Source organism: Hippocampus guttulatus, chromosome 4, assembly GCF_054856545.1.
Source record: "Hippocampus guttulatus isolate MCC_2025c chromosome 4, RoL_Hgut_1.0, whole genome shotgun sequence".
Classification (NCBI taxonomy): domain Eukaryota; kingdom Metazoa; phylum Chordata; class Actinopteri; order Syngnathiformes; family Syngnathidae; genus Hippocampus; species Hippocampus guttulatus.
Window position 1 is genome coordinate 15,214,084 of NC_141264.1, and position 19,097 is coordinate 15,233,180.

Sequence of the window (19,097 nt, forward strand, 5' to 3'; positions counted from 1 at the left end):
ATAGCCCAGATTAACTCCCACCCCCCCCCCCTCCACCAAACACTTCTTCCTACTTCTTCTTACTCAGTCTGGGTGTATCACAATGTCTCAGACAGAATCTTCTTTCAGGGGAAGCAGAGGATGCATTCCACCAGCGCTTAACAGAAAAACAAAAACAACTCTTCTTGAAGTGTCCCGTTAAGATCCTTCACTTCACGTCATCTTCGAGCGTCCCTCCTCACGGATGCCTCTGTCTTGTCCGGGGAAACCGAGACAGCGAACGTCTTTGTACAACGATGAGATTTATTTCGGTTGCAGTTGATGGAGAAACACCATTTACAGATCTGGGATGGAGCGACTTCCCAGAGAGTGGGGCGCCGCCCCTCTTATACCTTTTTTTTTCTTCTTGGGAGGGGTTCAAGTCTGACTCACAACCTTGCGCAGCAATGAAGTTGCAGAGCAACACTTACAGATAGCAGGATGTGTGATACAAGTTAAGTTAATGATAACATACAAGTTAACACTGTAAAATGTCAAATTTCCACCACACCACCACCACACCCCTCAATTCCCGGCTGACCCCTCCTTCCCATCTGTGTTATGTAAGCTTCCTGTCAATTCAGCGACATATCGCTGTTGTTGTCCCTCCGACCCCCTTTCCCCACCCATGTGTCTGTGAGACATGCAAGATCCCTGGCCAGCCTTTAATGAGCCCTTCACAAAGGGGCATTGACTAAAAGCCCAGTGTGAGAGAGGATGACCCTAGCCAAGAGCACCCAGAACTGGGCATCAGCTACCCCAGGCTCACTCTTCATACAAAGACCTCCACTGTGGACACAGAGTTGAAAGGGCACAGAGGGGGAAAAAAGGGAAGGACAAGAGAAAAATAAAGGGGAAAGAGGGAGGGGACATCCTGTTCGAACAAATATCCTAAAAATGCAATTGATGCATGACTTTTTCTGAAGATGCGTGTCCGATCAAGTCGAGTTGGAGCTACCCAATGCCACTCTGTTCAGATGGGCTTGATCGCAAAACTTGACCACTAGCCACCAAAAACGACCCAAAGGAACATTCGTGGAACCAGTCAGAATACTTATCACAAAGCGCCCATTTAACCTTTGTGGACAAATACTGACGAAAATCGAGGAGAATCATTTGGAGAATGGCTTCAAACCAATTGTCAGGATTCCATGGTTAAACATTGTATCAGTGTAGTTTAAAATCTTTTTGGGGACGTTTTTTTTTTTTTTTGTCCTGGATGAAGGATGACTCTCTCATCCCGACTGGAGGACATCGAGGTGACCTTGGAGCACATGCTGATGGATGTCTTTGTAAGTTTTTTTTTTGGCTCTCTTTTGCCTCCATGCTCTGTAATTGAGCAATTTTGCTTTTCAACATGTTATTTCACTCTCACTCTCTTTTGCACATGACGTGACTGACCTCTCGGTGCATAATTACGGTTCAAGGCCAGAGGCCGGCATATGCTCATGTCTCTTCCAGATGCTCTCATTAATTAGTGCAGAAACAATGTGCCGATTATATGTCAGAGGTAACGCAAAATTGGCAGTCCGGGCGGCTTACCTTGGTTGCGTGGTCGACATGTCTCAGCAGAAGGTGAGCTCACTGAGGAGAGACCTTAGGAATGTTTTCTCAGCACGCAAGAGCTTTTCATCTAACTTTAAATGGTCAAGTGGGTTTATCTTTTGCCTTACGTCGTCGACATCCTTCACATGTTTTCTACAGCGAGCCGTGACTCACCCCACTGGGAATAAATACAGGAAGGAAGGACTGAGAATGAAATAAAGAAAGGGAAGAACATGGGGGATTGTGATGAATGCCGCCGTCATATTCCCGTTTCCCCTGACGCTCGTCTTGACGCAGTTGACTCAGAATCCTGTGGTTTACGAGGTGCTAAGCATTCCTGATGAAAATGAAAACTCACATACATCCAGTCGTTGAGACCTTTAAGGCCGCCCAGTACAGTGGTCGAATCCCTGCTTGCTTTGAGCTACTCGATGATGTAATGAGTTTGGTCATTAAGCTCCCGTTTCCCCTACACATTGTTTACGAGCACAAGCATCTGTTCGAGGAAAGAGTAATCCTTTCCCGGGATCAACTCAGTTGCAAGCATAACACCTTCAAAACTTAATTCCAGGGTTGCTGTGTGTCAGTGTTAGATATTTTGTGAGATAGTTTTTAGAACTGTATTCACGGATGAGGAATTATAAATCTGAATAATAGTTTTAGGCTGGAACACCAATGCAATTTGCCTGTGAATCAAGAAAGGAACACTGCCACCCCTTAGTCGTGAAGAGGCTGCAGACCCGTCACCTAGTTGTGCATGGGTATAGCTATTTTAATTAGCACTGGGTAAGCATGGCGACGGCACATGAATGATTCAGCTCCGTTAAGAGGATTGAAGGGAACCGACCTTCCTTTTTACAACCGTCACACTGTGAAAGTGGGTCAGGAAATACAGTAGCATCATTGGTAGACTTTGGATTTTTCAGGGTCACCACTCTTATTTCTTGTACATGCGCAACGTTAAGTTGCTAGAGTCATGCCCAGAAGCTTAACATTCCTACATTCTCACGGCATTAGGACAAAAGCCGCAAAACACAACAAAAATAAATACCCTGCCCAAGGGGAAGCTATTGAGCGTCTGAAGAAAGAGCTTTTAAGTCTATTCATGTTTCAGATAGTTCCCCCATTGCTTACTACTGGCTTAATTTCCATGGAGTCTGTGCCACAGAGGTTTCGTTCACACACAAGCATGTCCACAGTGACAAGTCTCCTCTCACATTAGCCATTTGGTGGCATGATGTGTATGTGCTAATTGGATCCGCTTTTGGCTTCTGCAAAATGTCTCTTCATTGGCACCCACGTGGTCTCCAGCCAAAGCTGATGTGTGTTGTTTGCTGAGCTTCTGGACACACACACACACACACACACACACACACACACACACACACACACACACACACACACGAATGTGCACACACAGATGTTGGCTCCTCATCTTGGCAGTCTTAGACAAAGGCTGTGGCTGTCAGGCCAGGAAACAGAGCAGCGTGATTTAAAAAGGCATCATTCTGTAGGCTGTTTCATTAAATCTCTGAACCCCACCAACCTCTGAGTCCTTTCCTCCAACATCCCTTCTTCAACATCGGCCTGGTTCCAGCTGTCAAACACCCACTTTTCCTTTTCTTGTTTTTTATTTTTTTGGCTCTGCTGCCTTTTTATAGAAGGCGACCAAAGCAGAATGGGAATGCTTCCATCACATCTGCTAATTTCTGCATCTCCTCTCCTTCCAGTGAAACGAGGAGGCAGCTATGCCACCAAGGTCTCAGAGTGCTTTCACAAGTCCAACTGTACCATGATCATGAGTCAGATGCTGGCTTTTCCCCATGTGGTTCAAGTGACATAACTGAGATTTTGTGGGGGAGTCAGTGGGGGGTAGATAAGTGTTTAATTCGTTGTGTGGTCCTGGTTCGAACTCAAAAATCTTGTACGTCAAATTCCTGTTGAAATGAATGGAAATGCCATTTATGCGAAGAAGTAACAATTTATAATATTTTACTTAATAAATGTCGTCACTTGAAAAAAATAATCCGAACAATATTTATCTTTTTTTGTTGTTGTTGCTTCATTTCAATGGTGCTCCTCCGAAAGGTGTGGGTGTTTTTTTTGCCACCTCGTCGCAGTGGAATACGGATAAACATGGAATTGGCCCAGTAACCTGCAATAATGTGAGTCATTGTTCACAGAGGAGAGAGAACATATGCATACGCCTATGAGTATTTGTATGTCTTCTGCCTACTTGTGTTGCTCCACCATTTGTGCTTTAGTATCCATTGCTTGAAGGGTTAAAGCACTGCAAGATCGATGCAATTTATTAACCAGTCTATGGCATTTTGCATTGCTTGATCACCTAAAGCTAGTGGGCAATTCTGAGACAAAGGTATGTGGTTATTTTAAATATACATGCAATCCTCTTTATTAAATATTTAGTCTGACAGAAAACTTAAACTGGGAGCAGCAGTTCTGTGAAGAATTGTTTGCCAAACTGCCGCCTGTTGTGAAGTGAGCCGAGTTGAGTTCGCTGCCACCATACAGCGCTCATATCTCATATGTTTGCTTGTATGTCAAGAAAAAAAAAATATCCAAACAATGGCTCATGTCTCGGAAAACTCATGAATTGTGTCACTTGTATCTCAATTTTGATGTTGATGCTAGCAGCATTTCAGTGCAATTTAGGTGTTCCCTTCATGTCATCCCTTCACCACGTTGGACGTGAGTCACTTGAAATGCACATTCATTCATTTTCCGATCCGCTTTATCCTCACAAGGGTCGCGGGGGGTGCTGGAGCCTATGCCAGCTGTCTTCGAGCAGTAGGCGGGGGACACCCTAAACCGGTTGCCAGCCAATCACAGGGCACGCAGAGACAAACAACCATCCGCGCTAACACTCACACCTAATTTGGAGTGTTCAATCAGCCTGCCATGCATGTTTTTGGAATGTGGGAGGAAACGGAAGTACCCGGAGAAAACCCACGCAGGCCCGGGGAGAACATGCAAACTCCACACAGGGAGGCCGGAGCTGGAATTGAACCCGGTACCTCTGCACTGTGAGGTTGACGCACTAACCACTGGACCACCCGGCTGCCTTAAATGTACATGGAAATATTAAAAAACAATAATAATAATCATAAGGCATATAGGTAATAAATTGAAATTGGAAACTTTGAACTAAAATGTAAATGCAGCACGAGAGAGGGTGAGGCCTTTGCTACTGTGTCCTCCTAATCCATTATGTAACGGCTGTGTCAAAATGACTCAATGATAGCAAGCTGACCCCATACCGCTCACTCTCCCTCTGCCCTGCCCCTCTCTTCTCTCTCTGTTAGTTCAGTTCGAATTTTTCCAATATTCAGGCTGGTGTCACCTCAGATCGCTCACTGAGCACGCTATGCCATAATGAGTTCCTCCAATTTGTCATATTGGGAACATTATGTCACCATGGATATACTTGTATTATTCCCCAGAAGTTCAGTATAAAAGCACAGGAATTTATTGAACATGCATTTCCTATGGCACAGGGTGGATATTGAATCCTTTTTTTTTTTTTTTTAAACAGTGGAAACTTTAAATTTGAGCTGAGTCCATTCCAGGACTGTCGCAGACCTCCGATGGGCTCGTATTTCATTACTAGGACACAATCAAGGAAGCACGGTGACGAGTGGTCAGCACATCTGCTTCACAGTCCATCTTGAATGACTTCAGATTTTTGTACCTGACACTCAAGTGACGATAGTTGAGTTAATGGTTAGATGATGATGTCATTTGTGGATATTTTTTTTCATGCTTTGTCGACTGTATATTTGCCCTGCGAACGGCTGGCCACCAGTCTGGTCTGTACCCTGCCTTTTGCTCAAAGGTAGCTGGGATATGAATTAGAGGCATTCAATTTTGGAGATGTCAAAAGATATTGCCAAGGAAGCCCACAAATTGACCTCCACTACACATATGGAAGGAGTAAAATTAGAGCATAATCCAAATTTAATCAGACCTCCTCCATTAAAGTTTTGCCCAGGCTGCACAATAAGCCAAATACCGTAAATGGAAAGGAGACAATTATCATAAATTTGATCCCATTTGTATGTGCACAAAATCAATCCTAAACGTGTATTATCGTTATTATTATTGAGCCTGCGCTTTACTTCAGTTTGTCATCTGGCTATAAAACACACACACACACACACACACGCACACACACACACACACACACACACACACCGAGTAGACATGGGTGCCGGATTCAGAGACCTCATTTGCTATTCACAACTGCAAATTGCATATCTCGTATCCATTCAAGTCAGTCGCTGCTCTCATAATAGAATACTTATCGGGCCATTAGAATGATTTATTCTGAAATATTGTAATTTTAATACCAGGAAGGCATGATGGCTGCTTATAAGGGCGATGGGTGTGGTTTAACACGTCCCTTTAAAAGATGAACGGGTGCATAAAGTCTACATACTTAACCTGTGTTTTTGTACTTTTAGTGGTATAATTGCTAGAGAAGGATATCTATGTTTGACGTTTGTATTAGTCTCTTAATTTAAGGACGTTCTGCACAAGGAGATTTTTCCATCATTATCTTTTTCAGTATTTACTAGGACGTTGGTGTATCTGACCAACAAGCGTTTTTCTTGGCGAGCCAAAACTGGACGTGTTTTACTCATTTTGTTTTGTCAACAAACCATAAAAAACATGGCTTTGTCAAAGTGTGATGGTCTTGAGTTGCTCACGTTGGGGTCTCTAATGTTCCCTAGTGTCTATATTTCTAATTAGGGACTTCAAAGCTTTAACATAAATAAAACAGATGCTAATTTCCATCTGTAGTCCCCTACAGGAAATAGTGATGCACGATATGGAAAGTAAGGTTTATATTCTTTGTATACGACAAATATATCTAATGTTGCAACCTAACGTAATGAAAGATTTCAATTCTGCTTCCCATTAATGTAGTGAGGTCAGAGGATGATATAAAAAAAGTGATAACTTAAAGGCACATGTTTTGCAACACACGTTTTAATATTCACGAGGTTCTGAGTCAGAATGGGCTGTTGTCTTTCACGTCAGCCTCATTTGTAACCGTAAGATATGTTGACCAGGTCGTGATGATTTTCGTTTCGACTGTGACTCAAATATTTTTTTCACTGGCTAAAGAGCTTTATTTTCAATGCATGTTTTATTCATACGGAAGCAACAACAAAGCAGGTTGAGCATGTTTTTCAGAGGGCAGCCTGGCTTGACTCCAGTGAGTCATTGATTTTTCTTGACTCGCCACCCTGACAGGCAAAGCTGTATTATGATAATAACAACATATGGCGAGACTTGCACAGGCTCAGCAAATGCATCGAGTCACATCGGTAGATTGTCATCGACTTTGCCCTTTGTGTGCTGAGGTGCTCAATAAACTGTTTGTGAACTCCAGATACGTTCTCTGGAGTCCGTCCCGCTGTCATCTCGTGGAGTGGAAAAGGCAATAGCAATCGTCCTGCTCTCACCGCATGATCATATTTAGATTAGGTGACTGGTGGGGAGGAAGTTTTTATTTTGTCAACAAATAGACGTGCAGCCCCACGAAGGAATGCAAATGTAATCATATTGAATAATAGGAGCCAGTCAGTACTTGATTAAATAATTCAACGAGAAAAAGCTCAAATGTGAATCATATTTAAATTGGTGCATTTCCCCATCAAAGTAAGTGTTCGCGAATGTAGCAATTTTTTATTTTTTTTTGCCAGCTTTACTATAGGTTGCAAAGACGTTCGCTAGACATTTGTAAACCGTTTTTTAAATGGTCGCAAACAGTTTTGCTTTTCCCCGAAACGTGTTGAATTTCTTTGCGACAAGAAAAACTTGTTTGCTAATGTCCGGTGAACCTTGTAATCTTGAACAGACACTGATGAAAAATGAACCTACGCTGCTTGGTAAAATGTGGCTTCTCAGGATTATCCTGTGTTGAGTGTCTTAAGAGTATCCTCCCTGATTTGCACACAAAACATCGAGCCTGTGATCATTTATATTAAACCTCTTCATGATTTACGACGGCAAATACTGTTGTGTCTGGCCAACACCGAGTTCAAGACTCACTGATTATGATGTTAACCGCAACCATAGCCAAAAGAGCGGGTTGACACATTCCGAGAATCAGACCAAAATCGGGTCATGCTCAACAGAGACCCGATTATTGGATGTCTCTAAAAGTTGATCCTCTGGTCTGGGATGTTTTCATCACAGGTACGTCTTAATGCTATAAAAGAGTTCTGATCATTTCACCATGGTAGGTGGAGATGTGGTTATGCCTCGAGTGTGATGCGTTGGTCATCTGAAGCACACCACATACTTACATCACATAATACCAATTTTTTTGTGTCCCCTTTTTCACGTGTGTGGTCAATGTAGAAAATTTGTGCGTGTACCGGCTTCACTGTATGCGAGTCCCCAAGCAGTACGCTGAGCAGATGCTGCGCTGTATGATGCAGTTTGTCCAAAACAGCTTTTGCCTGAGCGCCGACACAGCTTTCCAAAATGCAAATATTTCCCACTTTTAAATACAAGCTGTGCAATTGTTCCCATTTCTAGGAACCCACCGAGGCAATCTGTTACCTTGAATGTGTTTTCCGAGTCTCGCCTTAACCAACAACTGTGGTGAGGAAAAGAAATCAAAATGAAAAGCAGCCCTGCAGGGATCCCATCAGGATTGCATTAGCACGATGAGAATCTGTAAGAGCAACATATCTCGTGGGAAGTTAATTAAGATTTATACAAAAATCGAAGTATTATATGTTAGTCTTACTTAATTTATTCCAGGGCACTGGTCGACGTCCATTTTGTTTGTATTTTGAAAACGTTTCCCTGTGTAACACATAATGTTGCCGCTCTGTGTGTGTTAAAGAAACAGTTTAAAATCGACGCTAATTTCCATTAGTTTCACATTAAATGTTATCTTTAAGCTTGCATACAGTCGCTAGATGAATGACAGTAAAAGGTTTGGTTCCATTTGTTGAAATCATAGCGTTTGGTGAATCTGAGTGATATTTGTTGCAGTCAAATGATCATTTTCTGCAGCTTTATCATTTTGTCATGTGCTCAATGTAAAGGTACCCGAGCAGATTGAGATGCAGTCCAGCTCGAGGGTGTCATCATCCAAATCAGACGCACAAAGAGAAAAAGCCCAGTGAGTAGCAGCACCATAGGGATGAGTCAGACGGCCTGAGGCAGTCAAACAGTCTGGCAGAGTTATCAGACTAAATTAACGTAGAGCCTGGATCCAACGATGCTTTTTATTACATCCCGAAACAAAGAGGAGGCAGACGTCTATAATCACACATAAAATTAGCCCTGCTTTGATTGCATCTCCCTTATTAGCTTCACTTTTCATATTGACTCTCTTTCTATTCTGGTGGCTTGGTTTGTATCTGTCACATCTTACATCTTACTATCAGGGGGATGTATTAATAGCGGATTTATTTTGAGGGCCGCCTGTGTGAACTGACCCAGATCATTGAGGCATTAATTCAAGGGGGAAAATGGTCGTAACACACCAATAACATGTTCACCCCGTCTTCTCCCTGGTGAAGGTGACATGCCAAAATCCAGGCAACCTGATCAACCCGTTGTCTCCATGATGCCTTTTCACCTCAGATCCCAGATATGAATCTTCTGTTTGCCTCCGGCCATCCAGGGGCGGTTCTGGATCAATTTCACTGAGGGGGCCGGGCTGGGGCCAGGGGTTTTGATGGGGGGCACATTCAACCCAGGGCTAAAAAGACAGATTCAAAATCTTATTTGACTTTTTATTTCTTCAGACTTTGAAATTGTAGTCATAACATTACAGTGATGAGAAAAAAACAGTATTAGAAGGGCTAAAATGTCTGCAAGCGTAACAATACGTCTGTTGAGAATATTCAAGCCAGGGGATGATATGGTACCAGCCTGCCGGGGACAAAAATTGCAAATACACTGAAGCTAGATGTTTTACATGCATATAATTATCCAAATTTTAAAAGGCAATGTCTTATATATTGATCCTGTTAAATAAAAATTAAAATAAAAAGGGAGACTAAAAAAGTTACACACACACACACACACACACACACACACACACACGCGCGCACACACACGCACGCACACACGCGCACACACACGCGCACACACGCGCACACACAGACACACACACACACGCACACAAACACGCGCACACGCGCACACACACACACACATGCGCGCACACACGCACACACACGCAAATAGCACTCGTGTCGTGGTAATTTCCTTCTCTGCGGACTGCTTCTCATTTTCCCGCTCATTTTTAAATGGCGCAGCGCACTAAAGGGTCCGACTAGAATGTTAAATCACGCACTTTGGTTCCACCTTTCGCGTCGGCGACTCGGCACGACTGCGTAATCTGCGCTCGGAGGGGGGGCCACAGGGGGGGCCAGAATCGGTGCTACAGGGGCACTGGCCCCCGTTGCCCCCCCCCCCCCCAGAACCGCCACTGCGGCCATCATGTGCTCCTACCAGAAGTGCCAAAAGTCCTCAGACCTTGTCATTCAGTAGACACACAGATATTTCTGTAAAAAAGACTGCTGAACAAAGTACTGATACAACTTCTTTACCGGTACTTTAGTAAAAATGAAAAAGTGACGCTTCTTCCTTGAAATTCCCCAAAAAATAAATAAATAAAATACAGTGCAGCATGTGGAGCCTCAAAACCCAATACCTGGTTGGAGTTTTTCTGTTGCAACACATTGGTAAATGTGCTTTGCTCACTCATTTGTTGTGTAATGCAACTGTATTTCTTTTTCATGATGGTCCACAGTGTGTACGGTGTTTGTTTTTTTTTCAAATTATACAGTTTTTTTGAATGCCGGAAGCTTGCGGCCCAACATTGACAATGATTCGAGATCTCAACAAGAAAAAAAAAGTAGCGAGCCTATGTTGACAAAATATGGAGTGAAAAGTACAGATATGTTGTCAAATGTAGGGATTGAAATCAACAAATCATCAGATACATTGATATTCATGTAAAGTACAAATCACTAAATAAATCTACTTAAATACTGTAAAATAAAAGTATTTGTTTATGTCACACCACTGGCTCCTACCTGCCAAGCGGACGCAAAGTTTATAAATAAACCTCTGGTATTTTTCATGGAGGCGTGCATATGTGGGCCAGGCCTGTTGAATAAATAATGCTGACTGGGGATTACCGCAGCGCAGCAGATCATTTTCTCCCGTGTGATTGTCAGGCCGCAACGTGTGTCTGTTTTACAGTATCATGTCACAAAAGCTGGCGGGTGGTCCTCACTTATGGGGGTGTGCAGGAAGATGCTCTTCTGGAAGGCTGATCTTTAATCTGATTTGAAGACCCAGCAATAAATCATATGACCTTTGTAGTCAGATTGTCTTTGTGTTCGCAGGGTTAGTCATCAGATTTATAATTTAGAAGTTCCGCTCAGACGTTTGTACGCAATTTTGTACAAATATAGTCTGCTCTTTTGAAATAAAAAATGATAAATATAAATAAATAAAAAGAATCTGGTTGCACAAGTGCCCACACCACCTTGTAACTGCAGGGATGGGGCTGTGTTTTGAGTCAATATTCAAACTCATGTTGAATGGGAGATGGCACGCATCACCATTTAAGGAGCTTTAGAATAACCCCAAATAAAGTTTCGCTGTTCTAGTAGACTTTATGTGACATGTTTTTGCCTTACAGCAGAAACTGGATGCTTTGCTGCTTACAGTCACTGATATTTCAAACTGTTCACAATTTTCTCCATCTTGAGTATGGCTCCAGTTCCAGCTGAAAAAGAAACAGCCCCGAGGCTTGAGGCTAGGGTTACTCAGAAGCACTTTAAAAGGTGGCAAGTACGTGCTGACTCCCTTTTAACTCAAGTTTGAATGTGACTGGTTAATTCTGAACGGAGTCACATCCCACATATGATTGGAGTTGTTTATTTTTCAACTGAATGGTGCTGGTTTTAGGTCACATTAATGGAGTAAAACATGTTGAAATTATTTATCTTAGTGTCATATTTCATATCATAAAAATCTGGTGTTTGAACAGGGGTATGTGTAGACTTTTTATATTCCCTTTATGAGTTCATGCACATGTGTTGATCCTCCCCCGTTAATCAGCCGACAGCTCAGTATCGATGTGCGGAGCCTGCCGGGGCTCGGCGGTGAGCGATGATGAGAGACGCGGTGGGTGCTGCCATATCTCACAGGTCCAATAGTTTTAATGGACATGTAAAGACCACCCTGCTGGAAGCTGATTCAGCTGAATGGTCACTGACCCCGATGGGGATCTGAGGCTGCTTGGGTGAAGTCTGGCTAATTTTCTAACTGTTTTGCATACAGATGATGTATCTTGCATTGGAATAATGTAGGCTTGACTTCACTGATGAATGTTTGTGTGTGATTACCCCCGCTACCCCTCGCCCCAAATCCAGACAGTGCCGGGAGAGAAAGCGGGATGTAGGATTTAAGCGATAATCTCCCTACCAGATGGCAAAAAAAAAAAATCACATATTCCTTTTGAGGTCCCTTCAAACACACATACGTGATCCCAGTGGGTGGGTGCGTCTACCAATTTTGTATGACTGGGCTGGCCCGCCATTCATTGACATAATCAGTAATTATGTAAAAAAGATTGTTGCATGAATTCAACCATTTCTACTCAGAAAATTGGTTTTAATTTTATTTTATTTCTGTTGAGCTCATTATATATCCATCCATCCATTTTCCGAACCGCTTGATCCTCACTAGGGTCGCGGGGGGTGCTGGAGCCTATCCCAGCCATCTCCGGGCAGTAGGCGGGGGACACCCTGAATCAGTTGCCAGCCAATCGCAGGGCACACAGAGACGAACAACCATCCACGCCCACACTCACACCTAGGGACAATTTAGAGCGTCCAATCAGCCTGACATGCATGTTTTTGGAATGTGGGAGGAAACCGGAGCACCCGGAGAAAACCCACGCAGGCCCGGGGAGAACATGCAAACTCCACACAGGGAGGCCGGAGCTGGAATCGAACCCGGAACCTCTGCACTGTGAAGCCGACGTGCTAACCACTGGACTACCGGGCCACCGCTCATTATATAATTCAATATTTTTAAAATTGCAAACAATAAAGTTAAAAAATGTAATTTCATTGAAATTTCGATTTCATTGTGCACTCATTTGTCACATTCTATAACAAATTTTAAAGGGGAAGTTAACCCGAAAAGTTTTCTCTCCCATAAAATCTGTCGCCCTATTCGTCTAAACATTAATATTGATTAAAACTGTGTTTGTGGAAAATGAGTTAAGCAGGAACATCCACCGACTTTTTCCCATCTCTGGGATGATTACCTGAGCCCAGAGCAACTGTGATGTCACTTCAACTGATTGAAAGCAGCAAAATGGCTGGCCCCTGAGATGGCTATAAATGAGTGGATTTTGCACCTCAACTCATATTCCACAAATGCAATACTGATTTGAATGCTGTGTTTAGACTAGTGGAGGCGTATAGAACATATTACTGTCAAGAAAATTTGGGGGTGGACATTCCCTCTAATGGATTTATAGATAGTAACTAATTGTCATATTTAAAATACATTTAAAAGTAATTGTTTTTTTTCTTCTGTTCTTAAGTTAGTTTAATATAATAAATAGTTTGGGTTGTTTTCCATCTCGGAATGATGTGTCCCATTTTCCCAGTCCACCCAGTTACTGATGCTGTAGTGATACACTCCCCTGATTTGCGTGCGGGCATCGTGGGAGTGTATCACGGTGGTTACGGTGTGGATGTGAGTGTGGATGGTTGTCTTCCTCTATATGTGCCCTGCAACTGACTGACGACCAGTTCAGGGTGGAGTCTGCCCTTCCGCCTAAAGTCATTTTGGGATTGGCTACAGCAACCCTGTTCAGTATAAGCGGTGTTTAAAACAGATGGATGGATGGAATTTTGCCCAACCCTGGTGTTCCGTTCTTGCAAAACGATGATTGGCTCATGCCAACGAGCGAATATGCTAATCACACCCATGAACCCATGACGTCACATTAATCCCGTGACCTGAATAAATCCCCAGACTGGAGGAAGTGAGGAAGGGGAAAGGGGAGGGAGAGGATGGGGGTGGGTTTCTGTTGTCAGACTGAGAGGAGGAGAGACAAAAGCGTCTCCCTGTCCCTCCCACTCTCACTCACTCATTCAGCACAGAGTGTGGAGCACGGCGCAATGGACTGCGTGCTCACAACAAAGAAAGGAACTTAGAATATCTTCTTTTTCTAAGTACACTGCACAGCAGCCCCACCGAATCCCTTTCTTAACTGGTGCACGCGGGAAAGCTCGCGTGGATCCCGGCTTCCAGGCTGGACGGGACGGCGAGGACGCCCACTCCTACGCCAACCTCGCACGGCGGCACACATGCTCACATGCCCACGGACACTCTGGAGCGTACCATGTTGGTCCAGGGAGCGGTGACCCCCGGGAGGACCCGCCGGCTGATGCTCAAGCTGCCGGTTGGGACTCTCCGTAGGAACAGTGGCGAGCGGGTGAGCTCCTCGGTTTCCCTTTTCACACTCTCTTTGGACCAAGATCGTGTGTCTTGTGTGTGTGTAAATGGGATTGCAAGTGGTTCTAGGCTAATCCAGGGGACGGCATTAGTTTGTAGTTGGAGGCAAGTCAAGAGCAAAGCCTTTAATCTCCGCAGGGGACAATTACTGGTGTGTCTGTCAATCCTGGGCCGTTTCGAATGTGTTCTGCCGTCTCTCTGATAGTTCAAGGTTGTCAGAGGGACCATGGGACTGCTCGTCTCAACACATTCGATGTGTCAGTGAGGGACCATGAGCTCAGTTTGTAACTCGCCTGGTGTGTCATTGAGTGCGGATGCAAGCTCATGCCTTTCCAGCAAAGACTTAAACATGGAATGTGCCTGGCACACAGTTCATCTTAATGGGTTTGTAAAGACAGGCTGCAACCTGCCAACTCGATGAATCATTTGCCCGGTGTGTTCTTCAGGGAAGTTGTCCACCACATGTGGAGGCTCATGCGCAGAGTTGTCACCTTGTTTAGACCACTTGTACTTCCAGGTGTGGTAAACTTGGGGTATTGCCATTGTAAACAAACCATTACATGTCATTTGGCCAAGGCAAATAGATCTTTCAGGAAATTCAGACATGGTTCACATGATCATTGAAGAATTGGCAAATCTATGTACTTTTCAGTTGCTCTTGTGATTTTCTCTTTTCAACTATGAATGTTTCTGCTGAATTGATTTCGATTTTTTTGAAGGACATTTCTAGACCTTTTGGTGTATATTGGTGGGGTTGAGTGACTATGGATTTGTATTGTATTCAACGCGAATGTCATGATAGTTGAGTTGACGTTGATTAGTCGATGACATCATTGATATTTTTTCAGTTCTCAACTCCCTGCCTATGCTGATTGTAAGAGGCACAGACTCCTTGCTGATTTCAGCAAGGTGTCAGTCATGTCCATGCCAAACACGACTGGCAATTACCGGTACTCAACTTCACACAACAATTGTCCTTGCGCAGTGGTAAAGTCGACTAGTCAGTTTAACGATTAATATCTGGTGGTGCAGACCCTAAAACAAGTTTTAGTCACAGTTTTCAGTTCAAATCAGCGGTAGTCAATCACTTTCTGCCACCCGGCAAGTATACTCCGGTGCCAATTGTTTACAAATATCAAAAGATGCGTGAAGCAAGGCCAACATTCGATTACAGGATGGCATGTATTTGAAATGTGTCTGCTTTTGTTGTGTGCGACTCATGTTAATGCCACGGGCTCCGCTGAGGATTCTCTTTGTACTTCATCTCTTTGAATGCACACAGGAGTGTGTGGATCCCACACGTTGCTGTCTAAAATACATGATTTCACTACACCGGAGGCATTATGGCTGACAAGTGGTTTTCATATCTGCTTCACAATCAGAGGGCCTTGGGATTAAATCTCCTCTGTTGTGTGGATTTTCTCACGTCATTTCACAATTTTGTCTTGACGACTCTAAATCGGCCTAAGGAGTGAATACTCGTTTGTGCCCTGTGATTGTCAAGCGACCAGTTTAGGGTGTACCGCCTTGTCTGTCCGTTGGTGAGACGTTTGAAGTGTAGTGTATTCTGTTTTTGTCATGTAAACACTGAGATGAAGTCAAATTATTGGAAGAAAAGCAGAATAAACTCGGCCTGACGTAATTGCGTCTGCCCAGTTTGTGAAATCACCTCACTTGTGATGAGCAAGGCAGATTTTCTGGCAGTGTCGCGGTGGGAGGTCTACACCGTGATTGCCATCTCGGATTCTCATGCTCTTTATTCAATTTGAGGACCGGCTGGGTTCAGGAACGCTCAGTGGGAGTTATTTGTGTCATGTATGTCCGCTGACTTCAGAAAAATGTCTTACTATAAACATAAGTAGAGTGTTGACTTTCCCAGCAAAAGTGCAGTGGAGTTTTTCATGGGACACTTTCGGGGAAAATGCTTAAGAATTTTAATATCAACAGTAATGAATAGAAAATGGCCGTGCTTCTTTTAGAATTATATATTCTTTGAATTAACATATTGATTTAGGTCCCATGCACACATGCAAGTAGGTAGTATGTTCTGAGATCATTTTGACCCAGGCCAAGAATATCCTTAAAATGTTCGATGTCAAATTATGAACTACAGATGTTTTCAAATGTATTAATAGCCTTGTGGTCAGAAAATCTCTCCCGAATGTTCGAGAAATGTGTCTGTCTTGAAGTCAAGAATCAATTAAAAGCAATTAGGACATGAGGGAAGCAGATTTTTAAAGAGCCCCCAGCACTGAGCGGCAAACATGCACACCATCTTGGTGCCTGCATGTTACTTTCTTCAAAACGCCATTAGTTGCCATGGAGATTTTATTTTAATGGATGCACTTCATTTTTCTCCCTCTTTTTTTTAAATTAAATTGTTTCTTTGCTGTCACTCATTAAAAGCAGACGAATCATTCCACGTCGCTGTAAATGATGGATGTCGGTAAGATGATTGCTATCTACAGGGAAAGCACATAAAACAAGTGCTTAATGAAGCAAAGAAAAACAACAGTTTGCACTCTCTCCTTGTACAATTTGGAACTTGTCACGCTCGGCTGCCTCGTGTTGACTTCCTTGGCATGGAAAGAAAGCAAACATGAAAAGAGATATACAGTATTGCCAGTATGTGATATGTATAATCATAAATACCCCAAGGGTCAAGAAATGTCACTTTTTTTTTTTCGTGATGACATCCGCTCATATATCTTAGTTCATCTATCTATGCCAGCGACATATGGTGATAGGCAGAATAATTAAATACATTATTCAATTAGTCAATTATGGAGTAAATTGAGACATGATTATCATTATTTCAGAAGGATATAGTTACTGTCATTTTTTAATTTCCAGTGGCAGTCTTGGCTAACTAAAGATTGCGAAGCACAGTTTTTAAGAATGTTGTCTTAGGACAGGATTGCATCTGTTGCTTGAAAGTACCTCTGGATCTTCTCGCAGCCTAGCTCATCCAGCCACTGATGGAGAAACTTCATGTGGGAATGGTTATAATAGAAATGTGGTTTGCTCAGAAACATTTTCAGAAATAGGCAAATTCCCCCCAAAAATAGTTGTCATTTAATTTCAGAATTTTTGGAAAGGCATCCCAGAGACCCAATTATTTACTGAAAAAGTCACAATTTCAAACTGTATTGTGTCCGCTTTTGGTTAAATAGCAGAGAGTATAGACAGCTTGTTGTGGAGATGTTTACCTCTGTGAGCAGTCTGAATTAGGATTATCGCCCGCCTTTGTTAACCCGCTATCACTTTAAGCAGCTCAAGCGTTTACTGTGAAATTAGGCATCGAGAAAATAACAAACAAGGGGATGAGAAGCCGCAAGCAGGAGCCGGACGTCAACAAAACATTCAAGACGAGATTTACTAAAGCTTTGCATGTGCAAAATCGGCCATGGAGGAGGTTTAGACAAAGCGAGAAGCCACAGGGAGAATGGATCTTAACCCATGGGTGGCCAACCTTTTTTGACCAATGGTCTACTCTTGAAGAAACTAACGGTTGGCTGTTACCGCTCGTGCACGCAAACATACATGCTCGGACGCTCGCGCACACATGCATACACACTTACCATGATGAGCAACAGGCATAAAGGTGCGCGCGCTACCAGTCGATTGGCACACTCTCCCTAACATAACTCTGAGAGCGGTGTAATCCCTGCCATTAATTTCAGAAGCTTGTGCTTGATCTGTTGTCATTTGTACTGCCTGATGCTCTGGGCGCTCTGTGTCTCCCGTTGGAGTAGCTAGAGCAAGCTCTGGTGCTCCTTTTTTTTTGAATAACCGAATGAGACATTTGAACACCCCTATGAGGTTCCAAATGGTTGGGGTAAAGCAAAGCGCGCTCGTAGCACGTTTGGGAACGTATCCTTTTTTTTTTTTGCATTTGTCAACATTAATGAAATGCACACGCACCCAATTCCCACTGAGTTAAATCATATGGAAGATAGCTTTTATGAAATTGTTGGCTCAGAATAATTTTCTGTCACTCAGTAATGTTTGTTTGGCTCTTCCACTGACACTTCCAGTTTCCTGACTACAAACTTCATTTTTATGCTCCCGGTGCTTTCAACTTTATCTCAGGGAAAACCATCAGAGCTGTAGAAAAAGTAAACCCCTCTTTTAAATACAGAGGCGTTGACCACTTTTACACGTTTCCCGTTTCACCACAATTAAGGGCCAATGCTTTGGGATCTTGGAAAAACAGGTCTTTTGGATTTTTTTTGGAAGGTTAAAATGCTCTCTGAGAAACATCAGCAGGAGAGCAGTAAGGAGGAAGGCTCGCGCCGCAGAAGAAAAGTTCACTCGTGTTTGCCAGACACATTCAGCAGCAAAACAAGAGCAGACAATAGCCTGACTGTAATTTACCGCTATATATATTGGCCCTTTAAAAGCGGAAGGGTAAGCGAGACAAGAACACTAATCGATCTCTGTTATCTTTAAACATTCTGCCGGCACCAATCACTGAGAAGGTCAGCCTTGTGGATCAGGTGGACGCAAAGTCCAATCCTCATCAAGATGATCCAATTGCGCACACATTACAGTCAGGGTTCATTTGGAGAAATAACGCCCACATGCACACTCACTCAATTCCAATGGCCCTCACTTAGTAGAGTTTGGTTTCACCATTCTATACTGTATCTATGCCTTGGAATGTGTTTAGATTGAAAAGGCGGGGGGGGGGGGCTTTTTGAAAGATGTCAGAGTCGGCGACTGTAGAGTGTAGAGTTGGCCGTGTTGAATCAGGATAGCCACGGCTGTTAAGTGGCCAACCGTTAGCCAGTCTGCATGTTGAGTTACTCTGCGTTAGTTGTGGCCGTCGGCAGCTTGTTTATGAATGTGCTCGTTACACGTTTATTTCGCGCCGTTTGTTCAATAAAGCTTTTGAAAGTGCACAGCCGACCGTCTATGTCCTTGGCCACACAGCATGGAGTGATGACAATAATTTCTTTATTGTTGACATGCAGGTACCTTAT

General features: G+C 43.3%; 1 protein-coding gene across 6 annotated transcripts in view; it reads left to right on the plus strand.

The window, feature by feature from the left end:
* Positions 1 to 19,097, plus strand: part of frmd4a (FERM domain containing 4A) — a 140,504-nt gene that overhangs the window by 54,067 nt on the left and 67,340 nt on the right. The window contains exon 1 of one of the 6 annotated variants that reach the window (XM_086108596.1): positions 907 to 1,310. The exons of 4 other annotated variants lie outside the window; for them this stretch is intronic. In XM_086108596.1, coding sequence (XP_085964722.1) covers positions 1,245 to 1,310 — 66 coding nt within the window. In that variant the 5' untranslated portion in view covers positions 907 to 1,244. Of the gene's footprint in view, positions 1 to 906; positions 1,311 to 13,740; positions 14,093 to 19,097 lie in introns of those variants that run through there. One more of the 6 variants, XM_086108594.1, reaches the window with a different exon arrangement.